The 21736-nt window shown below is 53.2% G+C and overlaps 1 protein-coding gene across 7 annotated transcripts in view; it reads right to left on the bottom strand.

The window, feature by feature from the left end:
* The window catches only part of AMOTL1 (angiomotin like 1), a 92931-nt gene that overhangs the window by 55340 nt on the left and 15855 nt on the right, over nucleotides 1-21736 (bottom strand). For 2 of the 7 annotated variants that reach the window (XM_075417529.1, XM_075417539.1), the window contains exons 2-3: nucleotides 21429-21564; nucleotides 18826-18876 (exon numbers count right to left, since the gene is read on the bottom strand). The exons of 2 other annotated variants lie outside the window; for them this stretch is intronic. In XM_075417529.1, the coding sequence (XP_075273644.1) occupies nucleotides 18826-18876; nucleotides 21429-21513 (136 nt within the window). In that variant the 5' untranslated portion in view covers nucleotides 21514-21564. Of the gene's footprint in view, nucleotides 1-6127; nucleotides 6205-18825; nucleotides 18877-21428; nucleotides 21565-21736 lie in introns of those variants that run through there. 3 more of the 7 variants (XM_075417549.1, XM_075417575.1, XM_075417555.1) reach the window with 3 other exon arrangements.

The raw sequence follows: 21736 nt of genomic DNA, 5'->3' as shown, positions 1-21736 counted from the left end.
AAAGGATGCTGGTGGTACCTCCAGCAGCTCTCCTCCAGCGGTGCCACCACTCCTTTGCGGCCCTGGCTACAACGAAGCGCTGGGGCTCAGGCAGACGTTGGTGATCGCTTCCCATCGGCAGCTCCCCGGTCAGTGCACAAGGTTTCTAGGTCACTTCCGGGGAGGCCGACTCAACCCCGCACCCAGTAATTCTGTTTGGGAACCTCACATCCGCTGCCAGGGCTCCCGAGCCCCGCGAGGACTGAACAAGCACCACTAATATTACTTTAATGGGAGCAGAGCAACATCTCGCAGGACAGAAATCCAGCGCACAGCAGATGTAAGCGAGCAGCACCTTGTTTCCCACATGAAAGCCGGGAGATCTACCACATCTGAGCCAGGAGAAGCCTCAGGAGTGGATTCTCCTTCTCTGGAGATATTCAAGACTCCCCTGGACAAGGTTCTGTGCAGCCTGCTCTAGGTGACCCTGCTTCGGTAGGGGGTTGGACTGGATGACCCACAGAGGTCCCTTCCAACCCCCACCATGCTGTGATTCTGTGATTCACCCCTGCGCCTGGCAGGACTTGCCAGACTGAGCCCCTGCTCTGCAGCTCCCTGCTCTTTCTGGGGAAAGAAATCCTCATACCAGTACGACCTCCGGGATCCACATTGTGCTATTCCTTCCCTTGCTCCAGAAGAGCTCCTGGAGCCTCCCAGCTCGGGTACCGTCATTTCACTCTCCAAATAGTGCCTCGTCCAAGAAAGCACTAGCAAGACTAATGAGAAAAGGCGACGGAGGCAGCCAAACTCCGTCTCTCCCCAGGAATTGTGCTAACACATCCAAATTTAACTGCCTGCAAGGATGAACACTCTGTGAAACTTCAGCCTCACGCGCTTATTTTCATATATGCTTCCCCTCAGCTAAAACCAAAGCACATGAGCGAACGAGCCACCGGCGAAGCAAAGCAAAAGCGCCTTGAAAGTGGCTCCCGAACCTGGCAGGAGATCAGATGGATACTGGAAAGCGCGGAGCCACGTCTGCCAGTAACTACGACTCTCTTGAGACGGGATCATAGTTACTAGCTGGGCTGAGCCGCAGATGTCACACCTCCCGTGGTCCCGCTGGATGCCCTCCTGGGTAACCAAGTTGACCTCTGCCCCAGCGGGAGTTATAGTTACTTCCTCCCTATGGAACAACCTCACCAACCGATCGATAGTAATTAAATACGGTGATACAAAATCCCGGCATCGACCGTGTTCGTTGCCTAGAGCCTCTGCCCACGAGTGGTTAGTTGGGCGCAACCAAATTCTGCTGGAGGGTGGTGGTATTTGGTAATGACTATATCCTCAAACGATTGTGACAAAAAGGGCTGACCGATGTGGGTCATCTATGCATCGGTAGCCAAACGAGACATTGTGGCCATTGGTGCCACTGTGGCCATTGGTGCCACTGAGTGTTGGTGAAAGAGGGAATGGAACTGAGTGGGTTGGAGTTTGCGAACTCAGGATTGTACGGTTTGATTGTTTGACTCTTTCGCTGTTAATCCCCAATGTGCCTGCCCGATGGAGCTGAGGTGCGCGGGCGTGTGGGGGCAAACGGTGCCCAGCACTGTTCTTTCGTCTTGCACAGTGACAGGTTTTATAACGTTATAGAATGGTCCTTCGCCCCGCTCCCCAGGCTTACCCCCCGAGGAGAGGCGGGATGCAGGCCGAGCACTCCCATCGCAGCTCCAGGAGCCCCGCAGCCACCAAGGCACCAGCCCGACGGAGGAAGGGACGCACGTTCCTTAGGCGGCTGCGCTAGGGTTTGCAGAAATAGGTGCGTTTTTGAGGCCTCTACACATTATAAGCTACAAATTCGCCTCTGTGGCTATAACGTTGGGTCTACAATGCGCAGCCAGCCCACATTTATTCAAAGGATTGAATAAATAATTGAGAATTCTACTTTGATCAAAGTGCCAGTGGCACAACGATGACTCGTGTCAGCATTGCTGCTCCGAGATAAAAGGGTAAGTGTTATTCAGAGCTGAAAGTAAGGGAGGAAACTCTCTGTAAGAAGAGTGAAATACAAAGGCTGACACGGAGCTCCCGAGTCAGACAATGCTTCTGCTACAGCTGTGCCGCTTGTCAGCACAGCAAAGAGGCTGCAGACATTCTCACTACACCATAAATTCCGATCTCCAAGCCATAAAAAAACTCCAAGATAAAAATTCATCACGCAAATTCTTCGGGAAGGAATTTTTTCTTCCCCACTGGGAAAAAAAAAAAAAATCATAAATCAACCAGCTACCACATACGGACAAGACACTCACAAAGCAGGAGTTTAAGCCATGATTAACTTTGCTGTACTTGCTGCCTTTAAAAATGATCATGTTACAGAAAAGCACCGGCATGATCCGTGTCACTTGGATATTTAAGCCCTTCCATTAATTAACCAGAAGTGAAATAGGACCCGGGACTGTGGATCATTCAGTCTAGTTCCCCGTTACGTCGAGCAACCATACTGTAATACTCCCTTCTCGAACTGAATAAACACCATCTGAAGAAGAGGATTTTATGGTTTTGCCCCACTTGGAGGAGGTTTCAGGATCCTTTTCCTCAGATACACACAAATCTGCGCCTCAGTTCCCACTCGCAGTCACTAACATCGCTCTGTAGCCATCCATTTTTTTTGCCAGTGGTGTCCTTTAGGTTAAATAGCTTTCTCCCTGAGTCATTCCCACAAACTTGCAGCGTACAAAGGAGCCTGGGATAAGGACAGAACAAAAATAGTACAAAGACTGTACAGTCCTCTCTAACCGAAAATGCAGGCATTGAACTCTATCATATGGATCTTCAGATTTGTGGAGCTTTTCCTTTTTTTTTTTTTTTAACACCGGCAACAAACCACAGGCTGAGGATCCACAGGGCTTCATTTGCTCCGTGCGAAGAACTGCTCGTGGTAACACCACAGTGAGCGGAGCCTTTGCATTACTCTGAAGTGTCATGTCTCAAGGAAAAAGAAATTAAACCATCTCCCCACTAGAATACATATTAAAATTATGAGCCATATGCTATTAAATCATTACACGTAATTTATCTTCAGCGACTTTTAAAATGCAGAAATTTAATAAAGGTATTATACACAGAAGCACTAACAAGATCATTGCCTTCAGTTCCTGCTCCCAGATGGCCAAGCTCAGATTGAGAATGGGGAAAACCACAGTGAGGGCCGATGGCGTGGAGCTGAGCCATCGCCTCAAAACCAGCCCGCAGCCGACGCACGCCACAGGCCGGGGGACACGTCCCAGGGGATGGGACACGTCACCGGCAGGGACCCCCTGCCCACGCCAGGCAGCTGTCCCGGGGGTGAGTCCCCCCCGAGAAGGGCCTCCCAGTCTCTGCGGGATGCAGGAGCCCAGAGCGGGTCCCTCGGGGGTCCCCGGTGCCCTCCAGGCACCTCAGGGGACCCGTATGCCGTCCCCCCGCCCGGCAGGGACTTCAGGGAAATATCTGCTCGCAACATAGACGCTGAGGAGGGAGAGCCAAGGAGCAACAGTCTCTTAATAACTTCACTTGGGTTAGGTCTTAGATGGAGACTGTTTCATTAATAACATTTCAATAAATGAAATTTTTCAATAAATTAATAAAATAATTTCATTATTTCCCAGCCTGAGCCTTGATCACTGGAGTTACTGTTGGCTAAAGCACATGTATATATTTGTGCTAACCGATATATTTAATCCCAAGCATGCATTCTTCACTTCTTCAATCCCCGGCTACGTTTTCCCGAGGTGTGGCACCCCCCTGCAGATCACCCCGCGCCCCGGCAGGCGCTGCCTCGATGCCTGCTGGCTGCCATCGCCCGCCCCGGGCAACACGGACCCGCCACACCTTCCACAGGCGGCACAGGCACGCGTGGGACACGCCAGGGCTGCGGCGAGGCCGGCGAGGGGCAGTGACAGGCACGCCAGCAAATGCTGCAGGACCCGCTGCCGCACAGCATACCGCGGGGCAAAGCTCTGCGCTCACCCACGCTGGTCCAAACCCGGAGCGATTTCACCAGCTTCTACAGATTTACTCCAGATTTGCACCCGCAGCAGCATCCCACTTACTGAAAAAGTCACTTAAAGGACCAAAAAAAGAACAGACACACTTCCTAAATGCAACACTTCAGCGGAAAAGTTGCCCTAGTAATCTTCTTTGTAGAGGTGACGTTGTTCTTGTTGTCACGACTATTGTTTTCTATCTACTTCCACCTACTTCGCCTTCTGCCCGGAGCTGCAGGCAGGCTGCTCCATTTAAGAATTCAGGACACAAATGGGAACCAGATTACATCTCTCCCACAGCTGCCAGAAAGCAATTGCTGTACGAAGCTAAAAATCCCCCTGGGATTTTTCCCAAATCCGCAAAATATTCCCGAGCACTGAAGTTTCCACTGGGACTATGACATTCGCAGATAGCCCCTGTGTGAGAGCCCCAGCACGCAGCCGTCCTCCTAATGGCTTCCAGCACCAGGAGGCTGCGCAGGGCACGTACTCCCACCTTGGCACCGAGTAACATTTATACCAGATCTGGCCTTTAAAGCGAGTTATACGCCTGTCAGCGTTAAAAAATAAATGGCACTGGGGACCATCAGGCTTTCGTTCCCCGAAGGAAAGCTGCAGCGGTCAGCAGTAACACCTCCACAGCCGTTCCCAGCGCCCGCCTGTGCACCAGTCCCTCCAGCCAGGACTGGGTCCAGACCGCCGTGCGGGGCCAGCACCCCGGGCACCGCCCCGACGCCCGGCCGCCGCGCCGCGGGTGCGCGGAAAGGAGAAGCCAGCGAGAGCGGCCACGGGTGCTGCGGGCATCGGGGCTTCGGAGGGGCCGCACGTGCTCCTTCGGGTCGAAGCTGCCCCCCGCCAGCAGCCGGGCAACCTCCAAAAGAAAAGGGAAAGCAAAGCCTCGACCCCCCAAACTTGGTCAGAGAGCGAAGGGGAGCGACGGACAGCAGGACAGAGGAGGAGGATGGACATTCAGGTGATGAGGGGAGGCTCCCACCAGCCCCCCACAGCCTGGGGAAACCGGGGGGCCCAGGCACATCCCTCCCTACCCAACAACCTAAAACCAGCCCCCCGCCTTCACCCCCTGCCCCACCGCTCGGGGAGGGGGATGCAGCCCCTCTGCGCGTGCCCCCACCGCAGCCCCGGAGAGGGTTCCATCGCGGGCTCTCACCCACCCGGCAAGCCCTGCCCTGGCCACTCGGCCATTTCTTGGTGGGGTGCTCACAGGACCCTTCTGAGAACTTTTCTGGCCATTAGCAATGACCACATGTATATAAAAATACAACATATATACACACTTATAAAAATATAAATATATGTAGTATATATTCATATCTATATATACATATATAGACATATATGTGTAGTCATATAGATATACATATTTTTTACATATTTCTACATAGATAAATATATAAAAATATATCTCTACGTATATCTATATACAGAAATCTACATATATGCAAATATATATATATGAATATGTATCTCCACGCACACCTGTGAGCAGGAACGGTGCTGCCAGCCAGCCAGGCACAAGAAAAAACTTGGGGGACTCCTCACCTCCCAGGCCACCCCTCTCTCAGACACCGGTTTCGTCTCGCTTTTGTACAATAATAAATAAAAAAAAAAGACCCAACCCCAGCTCCCCGCTCCGGGGCCGCGTCCAGGAAAGAGGAGAAAAACCAAACCCCAAACCCCTCTTTCCATCGGCAGAGGAAAAAGCACCCCGCAGCGACCTTCCTGCACGTGAAGCCCCGCACCACAGAGCCTGGCGGGGGAGCCCGCTGCAATTCACGCCGGGGTTTTTTTGCGTTTTCCTCCTCTTTCAGCGCCTTTCATTTTTTTTAATTTCCCCTGCCCGAGGAGCTTCCCGTCGCTCTCCCCGCAGGGGGGGGCAGGCGAAGCCCGGCAGCTCCCCCTCGCCGCGCCCCCGGGACCGGACCCGCCGCCACCCCCACGCCCTCCCGCCGGGGGCTGCCCGGCCCCGCGCCCCGCCCGCCCCGGCACCAGCGGGGACGGCGCTCCCCGGTACACACGTGGCCACAGGCGCTCCCCGGCACGCGGACGCACGCACGCCGGACAGACAGACGGACAGACGGACACACGGCCCCCGCCGTTACCTCCGGCCCCGCGCCCCGCCGGCCCCGGCAGCAGCCTTGCCATCCGCGCCGCTCCCCGCCGCCCCGGGCGCGCTCCGCCGCGAGGGGCGGGGCCACAGGGGCGGGGGCGGGGCGGGGGTGTGGCCAGGGGCGGGGCGGGGCCAGGCGGGCCCTGCGCCTCCCGAAAGAGGCGGCGGGCGGGGCGCCGCGCGCGGGGGCGGCATCGCCGGGGGTGGCTCCCGGCGGGGGTGACGCGGCCTCAAGTGACTCCTGCCGGGGGTGGCAGGGCCGCAGGTGGCTCCCGCCCAGAGCTGGCATGGCCAGAGATGCCTCCTGCCCAGGGGTGACAGGGCCTCAAGTGCCTCCCACCCAGAGGTGACATGGCTGCAGGTGTCTCCCGTGCAGGGGTGACATGGCCAGAGATGCCTCCCACCTAGGGGTGACATGGCCACAGGTGTCTCCCACCCGGGTGTGACATGGCTGCAGGTGGCTCCCGCCCAAGGGTGACATGGTCACAGATGCTTCCCACCAGGGCCATGGGGCCGGCACACTCAGAGGGAGCCTGAAACCCCCAGGCTGGTCCATGGGCTCTTTCTGGGGCTGTGAAGCTCCAGCAGAAACCACCAGCAGCCCCAAATCTCTGGCAGCCCCAAACAGAGCCACTGAAGACACCTGGATGCTCCCAGGTGGGAGCCTGTGTGGCAGCATGGCCTCCCCCCCTCATGCTTGGGACCTAAATCCCATGCTAGACACCAACCCAGGCTCCCCAGATCCCACCCCAAGCCTCGCAGGCAGTGTGCAGTTGACAGGAGTTGCCCCCAGTCCCAAGCCTATGTATCAATTGCAGGCATCCTCGCCATCTCCCAGGGGTCCAGCAGCTCCCTCTGCGCCTGGAGGAGCAGGGAGTGACAGGGCTGTATCTCGCCACTGCGGAGCTGGGGCAGCCCCCTGTTCCTCAGTGCGGCTCCCTGCTCCTACACGCAGCCCCTTTCCCTGGCTGCCCACCCATTTCCTCACACATTTTCACACGAGCAGCAGCTGAACGTACCCCTTGATGTCAAGGGATTTACAGCCGATGCTGAACATCAGTGCTACGGTAACAGGAGCACAGGACACCTGTCAGCTCGGGGCTCATCAGCTCCATGGCGTGTGCTGCCATTAGGGTTGGAGCACCTGCTTCGCCTCCCCAGCCCACCCCAACCCTGCTGCCGAGGGTCTGGCACGGGGGACAGCACGGGAGATCTCCTCGGGTGTTTGTACCACGCTTCATCCCCCTCCTTGGGGCTGTGTGGACACGGATTGGGTTCAGCACCCTTTTCCCAGGCACGGACTGGGTTCAGCACCCTTTTCACAGGGCAGATCTCTTCTCGGCTGGCCGGCGCTGCCAGCACGCTGCTTGGGTTTCCCCATCTCCAACCTCCTTCACTCCGGCAAGCTGCCCAGTGGCGCCGGTACTCATTTCCCCCAGCTCATTTATATTTTTTATATATCCCAGCTCATTATATATTTTTGTTCTCATTTATCCCAGATTTGTGCTCATGTCTCCCGTGGACAAGAGGTTCATCCCCCAGAGGGACTGACGGTGGCTTCTGCCTCCTGAATGCTGTGCCAAAGGGATAAAAGCGGGTAGAAACGCCGTGGCGGGCTGAAGAGGAGCGCTCCCCGTGCCACCGCAGCCCAGTAAAGGGGCACGGCGAGGCGGGAGCCGGCCCAGTGCCATCGCCGCAGGGCTGCATGGACGCAGTGGGGACTCCCAGCAGCTCCAGCGCCGGGAGCCCGTGTGAATCGCAGCAGTCTGAGGCGTTGCTTTTCGAACTGCAAAACCCAGCTTTGTTTGGAATTTGGGTTCGGCTTAGGCGCAAGACACTGGACAACGATAGGATATGGGAAAGGGGCAAAGGGGGAAGAAATATTGGTGGTGAAATCAGGTTCCCCGGTTCCTGCATCCACACCTGTCCCCCAGCAGCAGTGACCCCAGAACTACATTTCCCGTGGGAGCTGAGGGCCTCAGAGCTGCCCTTCCCTCCGTGTCGGCGCGCAAGGCGAGGTGCCGTCGGGTGCTGTCCCTCTGGAGCTCCCATACTGAAGCAGCTATTAGCTGTCTCCCTGAGGTCACCTAACACAGGCTGGGGTTACGCTCAAGCAGGAGAGCAGAGAACTGCAAATATGCTGCTGTTTGGGCAGGGGCAAAGGGAGCCGTCGCATCCTTGACCTCCTCAGGGCAAAAACCACAGGCTCGTGCTTAGGGTACCAGACTTCGCCAAGAGAAGGACGTTCAGCGCCCTTGTCTCCTAAGGATGCCCTGAGCATCTCAGAGCAAGTCAGGCCCAAATGAAGGTTTTTAAGTGCTAAATCCTCTGCAAAATCGTAGGGAACCTTGACGACAGATAGACACACTGGTCCCCTGGAGAAACTGGCCTTTGGCTTTACAGATTGCATAGCTCCTCTCTCCTACCTCCCCTGGAGATAAATGTTGGCTTTGCTTACAGACACAGGCAAACCATGAACCTGCTCGGCTGTAAACGAAGGTGAAATTTTGCGCTTGCCTTGCTAGGTGCCTGTTCGCAGCGGTGGATGGAAGCACTGCTCTCCGAGCCCGGTTCAGAATGGCAATTCAAGCACTACTTTTTGTCATGCTCCAACTTTATCACTTGGATAGGTAAAATGGGACACATTACTGTTATTCTGGTTTTTCTGCTTCACGGTCTGTGTCATCGGGCACTCGGCAATTCCAGTGTGATCTGGCTGTACAACCCACAGCCAAGCAGACCCAGCCTGTCCAAGAGCTTGTCTTATTTCTCATTCTGGCCCCATGGTCTGTGCTCCCCTTTTACCTACTGCTACATGATGATCAGTGATGACTTTGGTGCTAGAAGAACAAATATATCAAGAAAAAGGATTATCTGCTGTCTTGTGTTTCAGCATCGCAAGGACCTTGTGCACCATGCTGTTATGTTTCCAGGGAAAATAGCCTTTCATTCTGCCTAAGTGTCATTTATCTTTTCCCCCACATAATTCATTTTCTGGTGCATGTTTCCAAGCGATTTTAAATGTCTTTTTCTTATTCAACTCTATCTGATTTGATAAACTAAGGATGGCAGATTGGAGAGGGAGTTCTCTAGTCCCTCTGTGGTTTGACACACCTGAGAACTGCTGGGGAGCTGAGTCTGCCCAGGAGGGCAAGGCAACCACCACCCAAGCTTCTCCACTTTTCAGCTCCACTAATTATACAGATATTTTTTAATATATATGTGAAAAAATACATCTATTAAATATATTGTCCCTCCAATGAATTTTGGAATAGCTCCACTATTTTTTTATATATATATTTTTATGTTATTCCCCACTGAATTTGGAGAAGGAAGGAAGTTCATCCTTCCGCCCCATTTGGTCCTAACACGCTCTGCCGGGGCCAAGTGCCACCACAACTCTAGCTGTCGGGTCAGCGGAGCGGAGCTGTCAGTGCCATCTTGCTCCACTGCCTCCCTCCAGCTTCTCCCTGGTAACTACGGATCCAGCAGACACACAGGATCCATGAGCTGGAAGCACATGTCTGTTATACCCTGCCGTGGAAAACAAACACCTCTCATGGATTTCCCAAGCATTTCGGCGAGCTGCGTGGGAAGGGAGAAGCATTTCCAGGTGCGTCCCTGGCTCGGCCATCAGCAGCCCCTCGAGTTGCCCCGCATCCCTGCGCCATCCCGAATCCCTCAGCTGGGGAGCTCTGAGCGGTTGCTACCAGCAGACCCAGGGCTGGACCCCCAAAGCCCTGCAGAAGGCATGTGGCCATCCGGACCCACAAACACACCTCGGTTTGGACGCTCGTTGCACTTGCACCCACTCATGCGTGTGATGCCGCAGATTCCTAACGCTGCAAGCGAACGAAGAATGGTCCCGCTCTGCCTGCACAGCGGCAACCCCAAACGCCTGCACGCAGTTTCGGTTCTTGCTGTCGCTGCTGCTTTTAATGACAGCTGATGGCAGCTGGAGAGTTACAGCCCCATTAATGCCGCTGCCTGCGACACCAAGGCCACCACCACTGGGGACGGCACGAATAACCGCCGTGCCATGTTGAGACCAGGCAAGAGTCAAGAAATCAGAATTCACCGCGTGGAAACCTTCGCCCAAGTAAGTTTAGTAAATAAAATCCACAAAGCCTTTGCGTGAAAGATGCCCTTACCATTCTCTCAGGTGGAGATATTCCTGTCTCTTCTCGGTAGTCACAGGCCTCACCTGCCCCGCAGAGACCCCTCTACCCCTCCTCAGCCTCCCCGAAGCATCTCTAACTACCGAGCAGAGGCGAATCCTCTGGCAGCGCTGGAGCAGCGCTTGCTAAACCACAGCTGCAGAAGGTTTTTAAGCAGTCTTGCTACCAGGCAGGCAGTGAGCTGGGTGGCTCAGGGGGCCCCAAAGAAACCCACCCTGAGAAATTAATAGCCACTGTTAGGATTTCCACAGTGACAACTGTGCATGTTGATCAGGTCCCTTCTGAAACGCACTTAACAGCCAGCACTGTGTTTGGAGGCAGCAGAAGTATCTCCGCACATCTGTTTTTCCAGTTCTGCCAAAGAGCGTTCATTTTTCTCTAATAGCTTGACCTGTTTGGTTTCTGGCAGGAGACAGCTGAGCAGAGCACTCGCTCTCTGGATACGCTCCAGTACGAGATGAGGTCAGGACAACAAAGAAAAAGAAACAGCTGGATGGCTACAGAGCAGTGGAAACAAGCAGGGAAGGGACCAGGGCTTTTTCTTTCTTTCCCTTTTTATTTATCCAATGGGATTTCATTCCTGGGCGTATTTATTCCCCTGGCAGGCAGTATCACAAAAGCAGTGTTTCCTGCAAGCCACCATTGTGGGGAGCCTCCTCCAACAGAGTGACCATACCCAGGGTGTGGGTACAAACAGCACAGCCAGCTAAGCCCTCCTCTGGTCGGCTGTCAGGAGACGTGAGGTCCTAGGGGTTTCCACTGAGATATTGCATCTCCTACACAAGCGTTTTCATCTTGATTTTGGCAGGGTGGAGTTCATACCCCCCACTCCCACTTTGTTTTTCCATTCCATCACATTCTCATTAGTCTACCCAAGGCTTTCTGGTCTGGGCGCTTTCACCTTGCATTTTTCTATCAGTCTTTTGTTTTTCTGATACGCAACTAAATCACCTTAAAGCAGCAAGCAGAAAAATCGGCAGTGAAAGAGGAAGGAGGTGAAAGAGAGGGGAGGGACGAGGGAATGGAAGACAGGGAGAAGACATGCAAGCACAGGAGAGAGACGGCGAAGCCGTCTGCACATGTTCCCGGTTCAGAGAGTTTCTCTCTCCCTGACCTCACTTTCTCCACAGCCAGAAATTCCACCTCAGGACTTGCCAAGGAGACAATGCAGCATTCCTCTGCTGGGCCACAAAGCAAGTGTGAAATGTTCTGGTTTAGTCATTTACAGAACAAAAGGAACACAACAGTCACCGTCTGATTCATATCTGCTGAAATCCAGCAGCCAAAGCTGTGGGAGAGGAGAGACTGATGAAGAAAGGAACGGAAGAGGAGGTGTGGGCTTGGTTTGCTTTTTTCTTCTGGTTAGTCATGGTGGACCTAAGGAAAGACAAGAAGGGCCACGCTGGATTATGCCAGAGTTCCAGAGCCCCTGGTGTCCTCTCTCTGGCACGGCCTCTGGTAGATGACTGCACGGAAAATACAAGGAACGGCACAAGTACAAATGCTCTAGCACGTGATCCTGTTTCCCAGAGGTTGTAGCTGCATCGTCAGGTTTGAGTCCCCTTCATAGACCTTTCTTCCACGATGTTTTCTAATCACTTGTTGAGCCCATTCACACTTCTGGTACCCTGGACATCCTACGGCAGCGAGTTGCACAATATAGTTGTGTGCTGTGTGAAGACATAATTCCTTCAGGTTGTTTTAAGCCTTTCATCATTTCACAGAACTACAGACTGGTTGAGGCTGGAAGGGACCTCTGGAGGTCATCTGGTCCAACCCCTCTGCTCAAGCAGGGCCACCTGGAGCCGGTTGCCCAGGACCACATCCAGATGGCTTTTGAATATCTCCAAGGATGGAGACTCCACAGCCTCCCTGGGCAACCTGTGCTAGTGCTCCGTTACCCTCACAGGAAAACACTTGTTTCCTGATGCTCAGAGGGAACCTCCCGTGTTTCTATTTGTTCCCGTTGCCTCTGGTCCTGGCCCTGGGCACCACTGAAAAGAGCCTGGCTCTGTCTTCCTTGCATCCTCCCTTCAGGTATTTATACACATTGACGAGATCCCCCAGAGCCTCCTCTTCTCCAGGACGATGAGACCAAGCTGTCTCAGCCTTTTCTTGCAGGCATCACAGAATCACCGAATAGTAGGGGTTGGAAGGGACCTCTGTGGGTCATCTAGTCCAACCCCCCTGCCGAAGCAGGGTCACCTACAGTAGGCTGCACAGGATCTTGTCCAGGCAGGTCCTGAATATCTCCAGAGAAGGAGACTCCACAACCTCCCTGGGCAGCCTGTTCCAGGGCTCCGTCACCCTCAGAGGGAAGAAGTTCTTCCTTATGTTCAGACGGAACTTCCTGTGCCTCGGTTTGTGCCCATTGCCCCTTGTCCTGTCACTGGGCACCACTGAAAAGAGCTTGGCCCCATCCTCCTGACACCCACCTTTCAGATATTTGTAGGCATTTATAAGGTCCCCTCGCAGCCTTCTCTTCTTCAGGCTGAACAAGCCCAGTTCCCTCAACCTCTCCTCGTAGGGGAGATGCTCCATTCCCCTCACCATCCTCGTAGCCCTCCGCTAGACTCTCTCCAGTAGCTCTTCATCTTTCTTGAAGTAGGGAGCCCAGAACTGGACAGAGTACTCCAGATGAGGCCTCACCAGGGCAGTGTAGAGGGGAAGGAGAACCTCCCTCGTCCTGCTGGCCACACTCTTCTTGATGCACCCCAGGATCCCATTGGCTTTCTTGGCAGCCAGGGCACACTGCTGGCTCATGGTTAACCTGTCGTCCACCAGGACACCCAGGTCCCTCTCCGCAGAGCTGCTCTCCAGCAGGTCCACCCCAAGCCTGTACTGGTGCATGAGGTTGTTCCTCCCCAGGTGCAGGACCCTGCACTTGCCCTTGTTGAACCTCATCAGGTTCCTCTCTGCCCAGCTTTCCAGCCTATCCAGGTCACGCTGAATGGCAGCACAGCCTTCTGGTGTATCTACCACACCTCCCAGTTTGGTGTCATCAGCAAACTTGCTGAGGGTACATTCTAACTCTTCATCCAGGTCATTGATGAAGAAGTTAAACAAGACTGGGCCCAGTACTGACCCCTGAGGGACACCACGTGTCACCAGCCTCCAACTAGACTCAGCGCCGCTGATGACAACCCTCTGAGTTCTGCCATTCAGCCAGTTCTCTATCCACTTCACCGACCACTCATCCAGCCCACACTTCCTCAGCTTCCCTAGGAGGACATCATGGGAGACTGTGTCGAAAGCCTTGCTGAAGTCAAGGTAGACAACATCCACGGCTCTCCCTTCGTCTACCCAGCCAGTCATGTCATCGTAGAAAGCTATCAGATTGGTCAGGCATGATTTCCCCTTGGTGAATCCATGCTGACTACTCCTGATAACCTTCTTTTCTTCCACTTGCTTGATGATGGCCTCCAGGATAAGCTGCTCCATCACCTTACCCGGGATGGAGGTGAGGCTGACCGGCCTGTAGTTCCCTGGGTCCTCCTTCTTGCCCTTTTTGAAGATTGGAGTGACATTGGCCTTTCTCCAGTCCTCGGGCACCTCTCCTGTCCTCCAGGACCTCTCAAAGATGATGGAGAGTGGCTCAGCAATGACATCCGCTAGCTCCCTCAGCACTCGTGGGTGCATTCCATCGGGGCCCATGGATTTGTGGACATCCAGATCGCTTAAGCGATCCCTCACACAGTCCTCCTCGACCAAGGGAAAGTCGTGCTCTTTGTAGGCTTCTTCTCTTACCTCCGGGGCCTGGGATTCCTGAGGGCCAGTCTTAGCACTGAAGACTGAAGCAAAGGCGGCATTCAGTAGGTCTGCTTCTCCGCATCCTCCGTCACCAGGACACCCGCCTCATTCAGCAGCGGCCCCACGTTGTCCCTAGCCTTCCTTTTGCTGCTGGAGAGGTGCTCCAGTCCATTCTTCTTCCTTGTGGCCCTTCGTTGGACTGCCTCCAGTATGTCCACGTCTCTCTTGCACTCATTTACTTCTATGCCATTCATAATTCTTGTATTTCTACTACATCCTCCTTCAAGCATCTCTTCTCCACATCATTGAGTTGCAGTTTCCTCAGTGTCTGCTTTCACAAAAGCTACACTGTCCCTCAGTCACCTTTGCCTCCCTTGCTTGTACTTCTCCTGGGAACCTCAGAAATGTTCTCACTGCTCAAGGTACGGGTGAGCCATGCACTGACTTACACAACAGCAGACCACAGAGAGGTTTCCAAAGGCTGCGCATGGCAAGCAAAGCACCAACCTTTAAGACAAGGAGAGAAAGAAGAGTCAGGAAGTGATTGCCCAGTCATTGTTAATTCCGTCCCTGGAAGCACTGGAACGACCAACGGCTTTGCAAACATGTAGAAAAGGAGGATATGAGTAATAGCCAGCGCAGACTCAGCAAGAACAGCACTGGTCAGACTCTAATCCTCTGCAATGAGATAAAAGACCTTGTAGATGGGGGGGGCGGAGCTGCAGATGCCGTATATGCTTGCATATAAGTAAGGCTTGTGATACTGCGTTGTATGATATCACTGTAAGCAAAGAGGGACACTTGGGCTAGAAGAAAGTTCGAATCGATGGCTGCATGACTGGTCAAAACTCTGCTTGGAGGTTAGTTACTCATGGCATGAGGAAATGCAAAAAAACCTCTAGTAAATCTGGTACTGATCAGCTTTTCCACGAATGACTCAAAATCCAAGCAGAGCTTTTTAGGTTTTCTGTTGACAGCAGGCTGGGACAAGCTGCCAGAAAGCTGGACACAGGACTAGAGGTCAAGGCAGACTTGATGAGCAGCAAAAAAAGGCTGAGATACAGTGATCCTCCGTTGGGATCCTCCTCCAGCCCCTGCCGAGAGGACAAGAAACTCCCAGTCAGATCCTTGGAAGACCTGTTCCCTACTTATGCCTGCCTTCAGCAGCACAATGCGTAATTGCCTTAAATTCCAGAAATGTAATTAGACACCAAGAAAACCCTTCCAGTGCAGGGAAGCACGGGGGTGGATTGCCTGGGAAGCACAGGTTGCTCCTCCGCTCGGGATGATGGGCAGGAGGGGGAAGTATCTGACCTCCTGAAGTCCCACTCAGACCTCGCTTTCTGTGACTGTGATGGCGATGATGCTTGGTTACAAGATCGATGTTTTGTCTCAGGATGTTGTTGTTATAATGCTGCTTTGTTCCCTGCTCCTCTGCTAATAACTCCTGCCATTCCGGTAGCTGGTTTGACTAGGGCTGAGTATTTTCGACCTGGTATTCTCAGGCCCCGGTTACATGATCACTTCAACACATGTTGACAAAAACAATAAATCTGAGCTGCCACTGGGAAGGTCTTGTCCTCTCCTCATCCAACATGCGCGTGCTCTTACCCCCTCGCTTGCCTGGCACCGCAGACCGTGCAGCTGCACGTCACTCAGGTCTGGAGACTGGCCCAGCTGAGAACTCACCAGCCGGGAGGGAGGCAAGAGGAGAGGTCAGTTTTTCATTACTTGTTCTGCTATCTCTTTGTCTGTCTCATCCACCTTGGATGGAGCAATCACTTCTTGTGCTGTGTTTGGAAGGCAGAGTGGAAACGTAAGATGATACAAGCAGTGGTTTGAATAATTGTTTCCAGACTGAGGGATTTCTAATACTGCTGTGCAGAGAAAAGCAGTGTCTGAGCAGCTCCTGCTGCCCCTCAGCTGGGAGCGGGACTGTGCAGAAGCCCTGGGAGATGCCAACCACCACGTCAGGAGGCAATGGATCACACTGCATGGCACAGATTATTGCTCTGTCAACAGTAGGACGATGCCAGGAAAATGGTTGTCCAGTGTTTCAGCCCTGATCCCTGCCCCTCCAGGGTCCTGCCCTTGACCAAGGGTCACCACGAGCCTTGTTTTGCACACCTAAAACACCTGTCTATCTGCTAATGCATTTATTTGCTACTCAGCTAAAGCTGACCAAATTGTGTTATTGGGGAGAGGGAGCTTGTTCTTTGTCACTGAATAAGTTTGCTGAGAGCTGGAGGGTTTGCCAAAGTTAGGAGAAACTGGCGTGTGTCACTGAGGGAAGGCACTGGTCAAGGGATAAGCTGAGAAAGATCAAGACGAAAAGGAGCTGGTGGAAGCTGTGCCACAGAAAATGTGTTTTAAAGTTACTTGACTTGTTTTAGCAGCAATTGGGTAATGAATGAGGCAGCCAAGGGAAGACTCTTGGCTTTATTCCCATTCCTTGTCACACACTCTTCTGGGTGAACACATGTCAAAGCAGTCTCTATCCTGACACCAAGTGGACAGAGCTCACAAGGACTCCTTTAAAATACAATCAGGTGTACCCTCAGCAAGTTTGCTGATGACACCAAACTGGGAGGTGTGGTAGATACACCAGAAGGCTGTGCTGCCATTCAGGGTGACCTGAATAGGCTGGAAAGCTGGGCAGAGAGGAACCTGATGAGGTGCAACAAAGGCAAATGCAGGGTCCTGCACCTGGGGAGGAACAACCTCATGCACCAGTACAGGCTTGGGGTGGACCTGCTGGAGAGCAGCTCTGCGGAGAGGGACCTGGGTGTCCTGGTGGACGACAGGATAACCATGAGCCAGCAGTGTGCCCTGGCTACCAAGAAAGCCAATGGGATCCTGGGGTGCATCAAGAAGAGTGTGGTCAGCAGGACGAGGGAGGTTCTCCTTCCCCTCTACACTGCCCTAGTGAGGCCTCATCTGGAGTACTGTGTCCAGTTCTGGGCTCCCCACTTCAAGAAAGATGAAGAGCTACTGGAGAGAGTCCAGCGGAGGGCTACGAGAATGATGAGGGGACTGGAGCATCTCCCCTACGAGGAGAGGCTGAGGGAACTGGGCTTGTTCAGCCTGAAGAAGAGAAGGCTGCGAGGGGACCTAGTAAATGCTTACAAATATCTGAAGGGTGGGTGTCAGGAGGATGGGGCCAAGCTCTTTTCAGTGGTGCCCAGTGACAGGACAAGGGGCAATGGGCACAAACCGAGGCACAGGAAGTTCCGTCTGAACATAAGGAAGAACTTCTTCCCTCTGAGGGTGACGGAGCCCTGGAACAGGCTGCCCAGGGAGGCTGTGGAGTCTCCTTCTCTGGAGATATTCAAGACCCGCCTGGACAAGGTCCTGTGCAGCTTGCTGTAGGTGACCCTGCTTCGGCAGGAGGGTTGGACTAGATGACCCACAGAGGTCCCTTCCAACCCCTACTATTCTGTGATTCTGTGATTCTGTACGAGACTGCCAGTGAGGACAACTGCCACCCCAGCCAGGCATCATACAGTTTGTAGGCAATTTTGTATTTACAGGAATCTTTTCAAGATCATGACTCTTAGCAGGAGAGGTTCACAGCAGAAAGAGTTACACATAAAAACCACTGTTCCAGGCTCCTGCAGTTTTTACCCTCCTACCCCAAGATTCCACCAGTGCTGCATGTGGTGAGCAGCCCGGTGTGTGCATGCAGAGCATCCTTGCTGGGGACAAGATGGGTTTCCAGAATGGTGGGGAAGTCCCTCACAGAGTCACAGACTGGTTGAGGTTGGCAGGGACCTCCAGAGGTCTCCTGGTCCAACCTGTCTGCTCAAGCAGGGCCGCCTAGAGCTGCTCACCCAGAACCACATCCAGATGGCTTTTGACTATCCCCAAGGATGAAGAATTCATTGCACTGAAAGAGATGAGGAGGGTGGCTTTTGCTTGGAAGGAAGGGACGGTGCTCCGTCATGTAAGGTGACCGGCATTGCAGTGTGCTGGGGCAGTCTCACCATGATGCCAAAGAGCAAGGCAAGGTGCACAGACCTGAGCCCTGTGTCTCTCCCAACACATCTAATTTGCACTTTCTCACATCCTCCATCTCCAGCCTTCTCCATTTCTCAGGAGGAGTTGGGGCTTGATTTCCCCCCTCCGTGCCCATCAGACCTCCTGCAGAAGCTTCCCAGCGTGCGGCTGAGGTCCTCATCCCCATCTTACCTTGAGCACCTGTAACTCCTCTTTAGCAACACATCTTTTTTGACCTTGGCTCTGGGATTAAGGGGAGATCACTGCCGGGTAGGGGTCCCCCATTGATTTAGCCTCTGAAGCCTTCAGCTTCCCGTGGCCATTTGAGGTTGTTTCCTCCCTGGGTGTCTTACTCTTCATTCTCACTTCAGACACCTCTAATTCTACCTCCTGGGGAGGAACAAAAACCCCTTATTGAGCTGCAAGGCACCAGAAAGTCACAGCAGCTCCAGTGCCAGCTGTGGGCTAAACCTCAAAACCCTAGTAGCAGCATCCAAGATCACTCTGCACCAGAAAGGTGACATCTTCTCTCACAGGGAAAAATAATCCACATCAATTTAACACAGAAAGGTACTAAACTCATCTAGCTTTGAGCTGTCCCATCCCTTTCATGGATGGCCTTCAGATGCAACACAGAAAGGAGGCACCAGTGGTGGTGGATTTGTGCACTGGAAAGCATTCAGCGGCTGCCCTGTGTTCTAAGTCATCTCTTAATTACTCTACGTAGGAAAAAAGGAAGAGGAAAATGTATCATACATGGACTTACCCAGCTGATCCAGAGCAAAGAGGGCTGGGACACCTTCGGAGAGCTCGTTGTCTGAGGGAAGAAGAACAAATGCTTGGAAAGGTCAGCTGGAGAGGGAGGTGTGGAGAGCTGGGGTGACAACGCTGCTTTAACCACGCTGCAGATAAGCCCCTGCTCAGCTCGTTTCCAGTTCACCCCTGACAGCCTTTATGTGTGTGTTTCTTTTAATCCAGCTGTTATTGAAAAACTTTGGAGTCAGCTGAAGATGGAGACTTGGTAGGATGAACCCTTCTCCCCCTCCAGCATCACTGAAGGGCAAGAGCTCTGCTGCCCTGTCTCTGCCCACGCTGGGATCCCCTGGCCCTGCTCCCCTTTCCGGCAGCGCCATGGCTCTCTGCTGCCTTTCCCTGGCTCACCCAGGTCTCAGGACACGGCCAGGAGCATCCTGCCTACAGCAAAGCTTTCCGGCATGCTGGGGTCTCCTCCAGCAACGGCAGCTGGGGTGGGTTTAACCAGTGTGAGCAGCAAAATGCTCCAGCTGGGATTTTTCAGAGGCTGAGCAAATCCTTGAGTCATCTGATAACAATATTGCTGTAACTCCGTGCCTGTGGCAGGTTAGACCTTGAGCTCTGGAAACTCCTGAGCTGGCGGCATCTCTCACCAATAGCTCACGGGAGATTATTTTAGATCCTAAACCACTGTGAGCTCACCCATCCTCGCCTGCTCCCAGCTGCAGACCAGAGCGCACGGGGATCCCTCACTGCTGGAAGGACCTGCAGCCACACAGAAGCCACATAGTGGCCAAGTGTTACATGCCATTTATGCCTTGGAGTTGGTGCGGATTTCTTTATTTCCAAACACGTCTTTCAATGTCAAAATGCTGCTAAATTGCAGAAAGTCAATGCAATTAAAAAAAAAATTTGCACGGAGTGGTTTCTTTCCTGTTGGTTTGTAGGCTTTTTTTCCTTTCAGGTTCATGGCATTTGCTCAATGCATGGTTCAGACTAAAAAGCCTTTTGGTCTGGAACCTGTGGGCTGTTCGCAGGGGGTTCAAGGAGGATGTTTAAGCAGGGCAGGTATGTGACATCATACAGTAATCCATACCTGTGACATTTCTGAGAGATCTTGTCCCCCACTGTAAAATGCTGCTAGGCCCATCGGTTAGAAAAAGCTGTGAGCCACTAGTTTAGGATAGCAAGAGGCTGTATACAAAACCAATGGCCAATGTATGTCTACATCTAACTGTTTTGGATTTTTATAAACTCCTGACAGCAAGCGACTCTGCCCTCCTCTGCATTACAGACCCAACTACAGTGGGATCCCAAGCCCAACAGTACAATGCAACCTAGAGACAGTAACACAGACCATGCACATGGCGAAGATTTTGGAAAAAAAAAACCCAAAAATAGAAGCAGAGATTGTCCTAACGGGCAAAAAGGATGGAGTGGAGCATCCCTGTGCTGGTCCCTTGGAGCGACCCTGGGCTGGGTACCTGCAGAAGCAGCAAATGTCACCCAGTGGTACTAGGCTGGGGAGGTTGAACCCAGAGCTGCTGTGTTCAAAACCATAAACCTCCCCGTCTAATTCATCTCTGACGGAAAAGGAGGCAATGCCACATCTCAGACTGTCCCTTTCCTCTCCCCCAGGCATCTGGGCTATCAGCAGGAAGCTGAAGGAAACAGATGGAGATAAGAGAAGCATTTTACCGAAGCAAAATGTTTCTGTTCCCAAGGTGCTGTCATCTGGCAGGCTGTGGGCTTGTTTTCGTTTTAGTCTGGGGCGCGCTGCATCCCAGCCAGAGAAGGAGCTTTGCCCGAGGAGGGGCAGCTTGTGTTGGCTGGAGGGACGGGGACCTCCAGTGATGAAGATGAGCTGGGCTGAGCAGGGAGCAGGTGTGGCTGTTTCTGCCAAATGTTTGAACGGGGATTAAAGAGCAGATTACAGCAGCTGGCTGAAAATCAGGTAAGAGATGAATCGATAGAGGAAATGGGTCTGCTGGCTATTCCCCACTGATTTTACCCTGAGTGCTTCCCTAAGACTGGCGATTTATGGGGAGTGATGGGTCCCAGCCTTAGGCTGGGATGTCTTGTGTCGTGCTAAGGTGGGCTGAAACCTTGACTGGTCCTGCACAGGGAGCCCCAGCCGGGCAGCCCTCAGCCCTCCTGTCACCACTGGGACAGCGTGTCTCCCTGGAGCCATCCGGAACTGTCCCATGCAGGTATGACTGAAGAGTCACGGGAATATTTTACCAGCTCTCCTCCTCACTCCTCCTGAATAAGTGTCGTCTGCAAAGTCCTGCCCGTGGAAAATGAGGGTGGTCACATCTAGCACAAGTGGCATATTAACTTGCCAAAAGGTGGGTCTTGGAGTTTTTTTGGCAAAAAGCCACTCCAGAGAAGGAAGACCAACCACAGATTGAGTGCCTGTGTCAGTGTGCCAGCTGCTGGCAGGACACTACAGTTTGAATCAGACCTTTCCCACCTTCATACTGAGCACTGCCTTGCTCTGGACACAGCCCAGCAAAACCCCTGGGACCACTGCAAGCACAGTGAAGGGCAGCAACACATCAGGAAGGCTCCCAGCACATTCACTGGGTGGCTTAAAAACCAGCAACCACGTCCTACCTCCTTTCACACTGGCAAAGGGATGGATCCCACCATGAGACAACCAGTTGGTTTCATCCAGCTTCCAGTTTTCACCAAGGTCCATCTCTGATCTGCAGCATCAAAGATCTGCTTGCAATGCCTCCTGCCGGGCTCTCTGGAGGATAACCAGAAGATACTCTGAGTGCCTGCCATGGTCCACACCATGGCCAGCTGCTGAGAAGCTTCCCTCAGCAGAGGAAAATGTCTTGTTAATATTTCAGGAAAAATAGGAAAAGAAAAAAATCATGTGGCTCACAAGGTGCTATTGGACCAAGGAGTGGCTGACT

Source organism: Opisthocomus hoazin, chromosome 1 (assembly GCF_030867145.1).
Source record: "Opisthocomus hoazin isolate bOpiHoa1 chromosome 1, bOpiHoa1.hap1, whole genome shotgun sequence".
In the NCBI taxonomy this organism is placed as follows: Eukaryota; Metazoa; Chordata; class Aves; order Opisthocomiformes; family Opisthocomidae; genus Opisthocomus; species Opisthocomus hoazin.
The sequence above is the reverse complement of the archived record's forward strand: the minus strand, read 5'-3'. Positions and strand labels throughout refer to the sequence as shown.